This window comes from Mus pahari, chromosome X, assembly GCF_900095145.1.
Source record: "Mus pahari chromosome X, PAHARI_EIJ_v1.1, whole genome shotgun sequence".
Lineage (NCBI taxonomy): Eukaryota > Metazoa > Chordata > Mammalia > Rodentia > Muridae > Mus > Mus pahari.
In genome coordinates, this window is record NC_034613.1 from 148,169,885 (window position 1) to 148,181,191 (window position 11,307).

The 11,307-nt window shown below is 41.9% G+C and overlaps 2 protein-coding genes across 4 annotated transcripts in view; both read right to left on the reverse strand.

Moving 5' to 3' along the window:
• Window positions 1-11,307, reverse strand: part of Clcn4 (chloride voltage-gated channel 4) — a 55,213-nt gene that overhangs the window by 24,983 nt on the left and 18,923 nt on the right. For 2 of the 3 annotated variants that reach the window (XM_029534373.1, XM_029534374.1), the window contains 2 exons: window positions 2,933-3,104; window positions 1,294-1,393 (listed from right to left, as the gene is read on the reverse strand). In XM_029534373.1, the coding sequence (XP_029390233.1) occupies window positions 1,294-1,393; window positions 2,933-3,104 (272 nt within the window). The remainder of the gene's footprint in view (window positions 1-1,293; window positions 1,394-2,932; window positions 3,105-11,307) is intronic. The other variant, XM_021187544.2, reaches the window with a different exon arrangement.
• LOC110313398 (40S ribosomal protein S28) lies at window positions 94-452 on the reverse strand. Its single transcript, XM_021187545.2, has one exon. The coding sequence runs from the start codon at window positions 413-415 to the stop codon at window positions 206-208; it is 210 nt and encodes a 69-aa protein (XP_021043204.1). The 5' UTR covers window positions 416-452; the 3' UTR covers window positions 94-205.

Here is an 11,307-nt window from a genome sequence, read left to right on the forward strand (position 1 = left end):
TCCCACCATCGGAGCCATGAGAAAATCATACTACTTTCTCCCTACAATATTCATCCAAATTCATACAACACTGGAGGCGCCTATCTTCCAAACTTTTTTTTTTTTTTTTTTTTTTTTTTTTTTTTTTTTGAATACAAATGCTTTATTTAACAGTTGCAGGCATTCCGTGGGCTAAGTAGTGGATATCCAGAACCCAGCAGTAAGGTCAGCGCAACCTTCGAGCTTCTCTTTCTGACTCCAATAGGGTGAGAACGTCACCCTCTCGAACAGGGCCTTTGACGTTTCGGATGATAGAGCGGCTGGTGTCATCCATAAATTCCACTCGCACCTGCGTGCACTGTCCCTGCGAACCGGTCCTGCCAAGCACTTTGGTTACCCTAGCCAGCTTGATGGGCTGCACGCGACTCGTGTCCATGATGGCGGCGATCGGCCGGAGACCCAAACTTCTTTATTCTGCATTTTCCTGCACTTCTACTGTGTTCATAGGACCAGCTTTCTAAGTGCTTGTTGCCTCCAGTTGCACATTGGAATTACGAAGGGAAAAGAGAAGGTCTTTACTCAGCATCAGAGTGCTTTAACCAGAAAGTCTGTTTAACAGAAATCTTCATAACCTCCTAAAAAGTAATGAAGTTCAGCAAACCTCTGCCATAAAAAGTCAAGTATCTATAGTCCACAAAATGGCACTGAGATTATAACAGCAGAGAACAAAAAAAAACTCTAAGAGTCAGCACAGTGTGTAGTCTAGATGCAATTATCCTGGATTCAGCTTGTATCCTATGGGTAGATAACATTACTTTGAAAGTCTTAGCAATCATGCATTTCACGGCTTTGTAGTAATAGAAAAAGCCCATCACATGTAGTGCTTGATGCTTGCAGATTATAATGTTTCTAAATTTTGTAACCCCACATACATCTGGATATTACAGAATATAAAATGTATGCTTTCTGTAAAAACTCAGGGTGATCATAAACCTATTCAGCGTGTTAACAGAATCAAGAAGCACTGTTAAGTACTTTTCAGAAGCCCATACTTGTTTTGTGAGCCATCGTTGCTCTGGTCTGTGGTGCCACCGTTAAAATCAGGTAGCCTGGTCTAGAATGAGTTCCAGGACAGCCAGGGCTACACAGAGAAACCCTGTCTCGAAAATTAAAAAAGATATTCTTTAAAAAAAAATTCAGGCTCTTGCCTTAGTCTCAGTGGTTCAAGCATGAAAATGGAAGATGACTATTCCACAGCTTCGTTGTTTCCCAAGTGTATGGAGTTTGGGGGTGCTAGGAGCACTACACACATACCTGCCAGTAGCCCAATGAGTAGCATCACCACCCATCCTGACCATGCGTCCAGCAGGCTCTTGATGAACTCCCAAATAGACTCCTTACTTTTGCTGGTTATCTGGCAATGAAGGACATACAGCAATTGATCAGAACGCACTTTCCGGTTCACGCTTCTTTCTCTGAAATAGATTCCTCGGGAAACAGACTGAGAAGATAAATATAATGAAGCGGCCAAATTCCCAGTCACATTTTTCATGCAGCAATGTAGCACAATGATCTAATGGGCTTTCTAGTTCATAGGGCTATAAGGATGCAACACACGATCAGTGCTTCCCTTCACAGTGAATTTTAGATCATCAAAGAGCAAGTCAGATTCAGCATGGATTTTCATTTAAGGGGCTAAACTCTTAGAGAACACTATGGTATCTTTATATCATGGCTCTTTCCTTCCCCATTCTGGGGGATCCCCTACACTCCTCTGGTATCATCACCCCCACCTTTATTTTTGGTTCCCTATTTCATCTCTTCTGGCTCTGACTCCCACCTGCCTCCCTCTGTACCCAGAATATGTGTTCCAGGGCCCTGCTTCCATCATTACTCTCTCTTTAAGTACCCAGGCCACCTTGTCATTGTCTCAAGCTTCAGCAGACATTTGCATGCTAGGGGTCTCTCACTCTCCAAGGGAGTCCTACCTGCATGCTGAGATGCACAGCTTACTGTATCCCACCACCTGCTGTATGATAGTCCCCACTCCCCTTCCTCCACTCATTAGCAAAAGCATCACATTGTCTGACAAAAGCCTGCTGTTGTATGACTCTATTTCATGCTATTCTCTACTGTAAAGCTCCCCATGGCTTAACCCTGATCCTATCTCCATCTTTTTTTACAGCCTTCAGTAAGAACTCTTTCCTCCTCTTGACCATGCTTCCAAGGTTCCTAGTTTTCTCCCTGCAGTACATTCTTACAGTCCATTTGTGGCCATCACTAATTCTTTCCCAAGGCCCACTTAATCATTCCTAACACATTCCCATAGCCCATTCTTCTAGGATTATTTCGATTCATCTTCTCGAGAGAATCCTTCAACAAACCCAGGCCTCTCCAGGATTATTTCATGCTTCTATGACTTTACAAAAGCCCACTCCTGATATTTAGGAACCTATTCCCCTCTGACACCCAAACCCTTGGTCACACCCTTTCTGAAAAAAACATTCTTTATTTATTCCTTCTAAATGAGCCCACAGCCTTTACTATATAACTGCATTTTGTACCATTCTAGTATACTGAATGCCAACTAGATGCATGGCAACATAGTGAGCCTCTCCCCCACCCCAGTCTTCAGTGTAATCACCTCTCTCCTCAAGAATAAGAAAATGAAGCCCAAAACATGACAGCTTCAAACTCAAGTCCCATCAAGGTATCTGGGTCAAGATGTAGTCTAAATGTTTCTGGTTCCAGGGTCCCCTTGTTGCTTGCACTGGTCATATTTCTACCAAGGTACCTGCTATTGTAACTCTCAGTCTTTGTCTCTGCTTTCCTACTAGTTCTTTCTCTCTGTGGAACCAATATGTAATACATAGCCTCAGGCTCACATCCTAACTGAAAGATGAAAGCTTCGTGGAATTATTGGTAAGGACCTCTTAAGCATAGTATCACCTACCTTTCTATGCCTGTCAGTGTCCCTGGACTTTTCCCTCAGCCAGTCTATGGTGTGGAAGTCTTCGTAGGTCCCCACATCAGGGAAGGGCTCATCAAGGAAGTCCATTAGGTTCCCAGAGGCACTCATGGCTCCTGCACTGACCATGCTAGTTACTCCTGGAAGAGAAGTCCACCTGTTAAAAATGCAAACAGGGCTCGTGTGTAGCTCAGGACAGAATGTCTGCATAGCATGCATGAAGACTTGGGTTCAATCCCCAGCTCCACAAAGAAACAAAGCAGGATCACACCATAGATATGGCAGCATAATTCAGGAACTCTCTACTTTATATCTCCCTCCCTCCTTCTCTTTCTCTCTCCCCACCTCTCCCTCCCACTCTGTGTGTGTGTGTGTGTGTGTGTGTGTGTGTGTGTGTGTGTGTGCATGTGTGTTGGTGTGTATTAGATGAATCTTTCACATGTTAGGCAAGTGCTCTACAACTATTTCCTTCCCTATGTTTGTTTGTTTTGAGACAGAGTCTTGTGTAGCCCACACTGTCCTTGAACTCATTATGTCATAAAGAATGACTGGAACTCCTGATCCTCTTATTTCTGCTTCTTAGGCACTAGGATAAGCACATGCCATCATTACTTGCTTCTATTTTTTTAACATAATCCAGAACATTATTTCCACACCAGTATCTTGGTTATAACGTACGTAGTATGTACTCAGTTCATCCTTATTTTCTCCAGTTATCTGTTGCAAAGTCATCTTGAACAATGAATGAAGAAATACCAAACAACTGCCCACAAAGGAATCCCGAAAGCCTTTTCTCACAACTTCTTTTTCAACTTATCAACATACCATCTTTTTAAAGTCATCTTATTTGATATACACTACTCATTCTGTACACTTGAACACAGCCAGATGCACCACTGCTGAGGCCTGATCAAAATTTCTCTATTAGTCATATTTTCTCCACAAAACACATCACAAACAGTGCTCTAACACATGGAAACATGGCTAGCACTACGTTGTAGTATTTCAAGGATACCTAAAACAACAAAATGACCAAGGAAAGGAGCATGGGTTTGGAGGTTTGATTTGAATGCAGAATGTAATAAAACAGAAAAAGGCCACATGTTCTCAATATAACTGTGGAAACATGAAAGTAGGTTATTGTCCCTGACCACAGCTGGCAGGTGTGATTCTGGTGACTTGAACTTTTCATCATTCTCCACAATTGCCAAGACAGTTTTATGCACCAAGACCTTTTAATGCACCACTACTGACTTGGTGCTATAGATTGTTTCTTAAATGTCCTTTAAAAGTCCTTGTATTCTATACTTTATCCTCAAGGTGGCACTATTGAAAGGTATTGAAATCTTGAAGCAGGGGAGCTGAGAGGAGGGATGGGGAGTGGGGTCCTTAGGTGATAAGGTGTGTGCCCCCAAAGAGGAGTTTGGGGAGCCCAGCTCCTTCCCCTCACTCCCCTCTCATGTACTGGGCCATGAAGAATCTATTCCACCACAAAATTGTGCCAGGGCATATACTGTCAGCAGAATCCCAAAGCAAGGTGGCTAATTGATCACAGATTCACAATCTTGAAAAACAGCAACTCAATGAGTCTTTCTTCTTTTTAGGTTGACTACATCAGATATTTTGTTAATGTGTGCTAAACTGAAGTGGACACATGATGGCAAAATTCAGTGACTAGGCAAATTTGCAAAAATAGTTCCCAAATAAGTATGTTAGTTGCTTTCCATGTTCTACAAAAGGACAGAGTCAGACTGGCAAATCATTGTAACCAAAGTCATCTCATCGTTTCTCCCCATAGACAAAAGAAGGAATCCGCCTCTGTGATTGTCATCAAAGGCAAACAAATGTATAACAGAGCAGACTTTGATTCACTTCACACATAACAAGGCAATCAGTAGGTGGCAGCAGCCCTCTTCAACAGAGGGCCACCCTGGATATAAACAATGCTGTAGGACAGACCACTATCAGCCAAGAAGTCCCCTGGGGAAGGAGCTCTGGGACCAGATACCCATTTTAAGTCTTTCTTAAAACACAGTCAAAACAGGTACTGCTGTCAGGAAAGTAGAAGACTTGAACATCTTAGATAACAATTCCATGCCAACTGTTCAGGCTCCCCTGGCCTGGAATCCAGTCATAAACCTCCCATGTTCTGCCACCCTTGGAGCCTCATTGACAGATCACATAGGAACCACCTTGAGGCACAGAAAATTTTTGTAGCAGAACTTGTAGAAAGATAAGAGCCTGGAATATGCACCAAATAAAAATTACTTTGGCAACAAGTATGGAAATTCGAATTATAGGATGAAGGCCACAAAGTCTTGGAATCAACAATTAAAATATTGAAGGTGGTTATAAAAATATTTGGTACAGTCTTCTCTCATTGCTTTATATATTAACGTATTAGAGGACTCAACCATGTCCTGATAAAACTGGACTTTAATCAACTAGAAAAGTCACTACGAACAAAATGGGGTAATCACCTTACAAGCAATAAAATGGTCACAGTGAATGATTTATTGACCATCTGTGCAACTCAGCTGCTTTAAAGCTTTCTCAAAGTTTGAGTTCTGAGCTGTGCCAAATTGAAAACTATACCAGCTAATGAGTACCCAGGGAAGAATCATATTGCATAAGTAAGTAGCAACCAATAACATAACCATTAATATAAAGGAAGAAGTCAAATTAGAAAGCAAGGCGTAGCATTCTAATTTTTACAAAAACAAGATGGCCTTAATATCTTACTACATCTCTGATGAGGAAAACTAAGATGACGGTCTATAAACACACAATACAGATGTCTCATCAGAAAACAAAAACAAAACAAACACAGACCTCAGTTGGAGAAAGAATTGCAGAGATTTGACTTGCTATGAAAGAAGTCAGTGATAGACATAGTGGCTAGTGCTTATAATCCCAGTATTTGGAACATGAGGCAGAAAGAATGCCCTGAGTTCAAGATCAGACTGAGTTACAGATTGAGACATAACTCAAAGTGTATGGGGGTGACTCTCTGAAATTTTACCAAGTATCTACTGCAGCAGCTACTCCAGGTTACAGTGCTTGAATGAATAAAAAAGAAGCCACTCCAAACAATAAATCCCTCAGCAATTTCTCATTTGGAGGAGAGGTGGGGATATGTGCATGTGTGCAGGCACAAGTTAGGGGTTTTTTTCTTTGCCTTCTACCTTGTTTGAGACAGTGTCTACTATTTACTACTTTGTATACCAGATTAGCTGACCCACCAGCTTCCAAGTATTCCCCTGTCTCAGTCCTATCTCATCATAGGATTTCTGTAATTGTACATAAATTGTTACCGCAGACAATTTTACATGGGTTCTGAGGATCTGAATTCAAGTCAAATGATCACATGGCAAGAGCTTTACCCACTGAGCCGTCTCCACAATCCCATCCATCTGTAGACATTATGGAGATTTTCAGGTATGAGCACTAGACTCAGAATTAGTAGAGGAAAGTCAACAAGATTTAATCAATTGAGTTCAGATTGACTCCCAGGGACTCCTAAAAAAGAGTAGCTGTATCAGGGTCCCTTCAGCAGAATCTTGCTGGCATGAGCATTAGTATCTAGGTTTGGTGGCTGATGATGGGATGGATTTGCGGATGGGGTAGTCTCTGGATAGTCCATCCTTTCATCTTAGCTCTAAATTTTGNCTCTGTACCTATATCCTTTCATGAGTATTTTGTTCCTTATTCTAAGGAGGAATGAAGTATCCACACAATGGTCATCCTTCTTGGTTTTCTTCTGTTTTCCATAATGTATCTTCGGTATTCTAAGTTTCTGGGCTAATATCCGCTTATCAGTGAGTGCATATCTAGTGACTTCTTTTGTGATTGGGTTACCTCACTAAGGATGGTACCCTCCAGATACATCCATTTGCCCAAGAATTTCATAAATTCATTGTTTTTAATAGCTGAGCAGTACTCCACTGTGTAAATGTACCACAGTTTCTGTATCCATTCCTCTATTGAGGGACATCTGGGTTCTTTCCAGCTTCTGGCTATTATAAATAAAGCTGCTATGAACATAGTGGAGCATGGCTATGCCAGTGCCTGGCAAACACAGAAGTGGATGCTCACAGCCAGCTATTGGATGGAACACAGGGTCCCCAATGGAGAAGCTAGAGAAAGTACCCAAGGAACTGAAGGGGGCTGCAACCCTGTAGGTGGAACAACAATATGAACTAACCAGTACCCCCTGAGCTCAAGTCTCTAGCTGCATATGTAGCAGAAGATGGCCTAATCGGCCATCACTGGGAAGAGAGGCCCCTTGGTCTTGCAATCTTTATATGACCCAGCACAAGGGAAGGCCTGGGCCAAGTATTGGGAGTGGGTGGGTAGGGGAACAGGGCGGGGGGGTATAGGGAACTTTTGGGATAGCATTTGAAATGTAAACAAAAAAAATAAAAAAAAAGAGTAGCTGATGTCTCTCCTGAGATTGTAGCTAAAAAGACAAAAAGAGAGGATCGGGAAGAGTGTAAACAAAGACAACATGGGTGAGAAAAATGAAAGGAACTCTATTTGGGATCCCGTAGGATAGCACAAATGGAGGAGTAGCTTGAGTCCAGACAGATAGGGGAGCAGCAAGAAGGAAGTATGTGGTTTGGATCAGCTGCCTGAGAAATGAACTGATTATCTCTGTCAGCTCAGTATGGCAAATGTTGAAGGAACCCTCAACACATGGCCACTGGTAACTCAGAAGAGCTTGTTGTGTCTTTTACTTAGTTTTATTCCTTCTCCCCAACAGGTACATTTTTTGCTCACGGATTATAGCTCTGCTTATGACCTTGAAGACATTGTTTTAAAACCTCCTACAGTCTAAATCCAAGATTCCTTGCTGACCTGAATTACATAGATCAAGTCTCTGCAAACTGCACCTTACAGAAAAATTCAGGCCATCTAGTTTGGTAAATAAACCTTTATCAGTGTAGAGTCATGCCCAGGGAAAAAAAGGCCTCCTGATTTTCATGGAGTCTGGAAAATGAAGACTAGTGAAGTTAGCTCTGCTGATAGGAAAAACAATTCCAGTGGTGAAGGGGATTGAAGAAGCAATGAATGACAATGCCCATCAGAGATAGGATGGAAAAGAATTTTCCATAACTCACCCTGGCTGTATTCTGCCTGAAAAGATAGCATCTCTCCTATACAACTATTATTTACCTACAAAGGGACTTTGGAAAACATGCAGGACACCTAGGTCTTTTATCTAATCCTTACAGCAAGAAAATATCTGTAAGACAGTCCCAGCATGAAGCTCCCAAGAGGCCAGGATCAAAGTCTTCAACAGCAGCTGATAACAGACCCCTGCCCATAAATGCAATTCACCAGAGCCCAACAAAGACAAGCATATGTTAGCAGTGATAGCATCAATGATACCATTTAGGACTTTGATGTTGAAAGCTACTCTGAATGGGTCTGCTCACCCTTAGAACAGGGATCTGTATCATTTAAAAGAAACCTAGACAGTGCATAGTTGGGTGTTGGTAAAGATGTAATGGATTTGAGAGATGAAAGAAAGCAGGAAATCACTTGGATAAAGATCAACAAGGGTAATCAAGGCCCCTACTAAGTATAAAAGACCATACCACCCTGAACTAAATGGTAGCTCTCAGCATATCTACCCCCAAATGCCATCTCTTTGCATGTGCTACTCCTCCCCCTTTGAATAGCTTATCTTCAGCCTGGAAAGTTCTGGTTTAGGCTGTAGAGAGTTTTTTTTCCCCCTGCATTTTCTCATCTATAGAGATTGCATTAGTTTCCCCAGAGAGAGAGAGAGCTGAGGCACCCTGCTTAGCCATTTCAAAGACTTCCTTATCAGAACTTCTAAGAATACCAAAGCGATCACTAATTTCACATTTTACTGTGATCTTCTGTAGTTTGAAAGACTTACTCATTTTCACCTCTCTGTGGCTGGCCCTGGAGATCAGGCGGTTTTCAATAACCTTCCCTGAATTAATTGAACCACAGGGGCAACAAAATCCATTGGACTTTTTGCAACCACCTTAACTAGCAAAGAAGTCTTAATATTATCCTGAATGAAAATGAGAGAGAGAGAGAGAATGGAGAGGAGAAAAAGAAGTGTGAGTGGATGATATATAGACAAAGGATGCTCAAGCAAATGAGCAAGTTTGCCCCTAGTTACTGTGTGGTCCAGTGCCATCTAGACCAATATCTTTAGGGGTATGCTCAAGATGATTTTCAGGGCATGAGTCATTCATATCAAAATGTCAGAAGCCACCAGTATCACTCCAAAGAAATCTTTGACTGTGCCTACTGTCAACATGAGCAGTCTCAGTTATACAATATATAGACAAAAATTAACCTCCAAAACTCAAGTCCAGACCTTATTTGACTTAAAACAGCAGAATCTGCATGTGAAACAAAGTTCCTCAGGCGTTTTCAGTTGAGCACTCTCTTTTTGGCTGACTGACTCACTGTCCCTGGAAAAATTAAATTTGGAGGCAGGAGAAATGAAGTTTGACCTCCAGGATGTGCTCTCCTATAAGGTTCTGCCCAGGCCAGGCTTTCAGCTCTATGCCAGTTTCTTTCATATCCATTAAGTAGAGAAACAAGACTTCCCCTTATGTACATGTGAGAATAAAGTAAGGCATTATTAGCAAATCTCTCACAATCAGCATGGTGATATTACATTTTTTAAACTTTAAAGCCCTATATGATGTACTTCTTTTGGAAGTACTTGTGAGAGATGAAATAGGCCACTGACCTCTTCACTCTGAAGGACAGAGTGTGGAAAGACCCAAACAATGTACCAAGTCTTCAAGTCCCTGGTTGATTTTACTTCTACCCTGCTGTGCTAGTATGAAAAAAAAAAGGCCTCCTGATTTCCATGGACATTAGTTTTCTCATCCATTAAAAATGTGTGGTGTGAGATTCTTTACAAATCTGGAATTCAGTGACTCTGTGGTGGTTTGAACACATGTTATTGGTCAGAAGGGGCTTAAAAGTCATTCTTTCTTTGAGTACTACATCAGTCTTTAGGACACTCTAGTCAATATTCATTTTTCCAGGAGAAAGCAGAATTTGTCTGAACTTAAGGGCCCAGACTTCCCAGGGTTCACCACTGGAAGCATCACACAAGCTCAAAGTCAAGGAAGTGGTGATGCTAGAAGTGGTAATAGTGCCAGACAGATAAGTGGCTCCATTGGCTTTTCACAATTCTTTCGAACATATTCATTTCCAGAAGCCAGAAAGTGAAGATTGGACAAGACTCAATAAATTGGACCCCCAGCCAGGCGGTGGTGGCGCACACCTTTAATCCCAGCACTTGAGAGGCAAAGGCAGGCAGATTTCTGAGTTAGAGGCCAGCCTGGTCTACAAAGTGAGTTTCAGGACAGCCAGAGCTACACAGAGAAACCCTGTCTCAAAAAAACATAAATAAATAAATAAATAAATAAATAAATAAATAAATAAATAAATCGGACCCCTAATGTTTCTGGGCCTGTCTATGATCTTGAGGATCTTAGCCACCAGAAGACCATTGTGAACAAGAAAACATGCCACTAACTTGCTCAGAGAATGCAAAAAACTAAGGGGTAGTAACTTGGACTACTGTATGGTCTAATATGAATGACAGGGAGGTGGGTATGGGGAAAGGGAGGCTGGGAGCAGCTAGATACCAACTGGATTGGGTGAGGGAGGTAGAAGGAACTTTTGACCTCTGACTAGGAGCCCAGGAAAGTAGCTCAAGGAGCACAGATTTGGGTTGAGTGGGCCGTGTTCTTCAGCCCTAAACAGCTAGGTTTAATATAATATCATCTCTGTCCCTTTTCCTTCTGATACTACTAGAAGGGACTAAGAAGAAAGGTCAGTGAAATGACTGCCATGCAAGCATGAGTACTTGAGTTAAGTCCTCAGAACCCATGAAAAAACCAAAATGGGTAACACACCTGTGATCTCAGTGCTGGGGAGGCAGGAACTAGTTGTGTCAGTGTTACCATAACCAAAAAGGTAATATGAGCTCTGTAGGCTACTTACAGTTCATTTCAAAACATGATGACTTACATAGAAACAAGTACCTCATTTTATCACTGTTAGCACTGGGATTTGACTAAACATAAACAGTTCTCACTAGAGATTGCTCAGGAGGATACAGTAGGCAGGGCCTGGAGTCATTTGAAGGTTGCTCACTCCCATCTCTGCCTGGCTTGAAAGTCCTCAACAAATTAAGATGAGAATTGTTTTTTTTTATTTTCTTTATTTACATTTCAAATGCTATCCCAAAAGTTTCCTATACCCCTCCCCCCACCTCTGCTCCCCTACCCACCCACTCCCACTACTTGGCCCAGGCCTTGCCCTGTGCTGGGTCATATAAAGTTTACAAGACC

Coding starts and splice junctions, on each gene's coding strand:
- LOC110313398 (XM_021187545.2), bottom strand. CDS start 415: ATGGACACGAGTCGCGTGCAGCCCATCAAGCTGGCTAGGGTAACCAAA.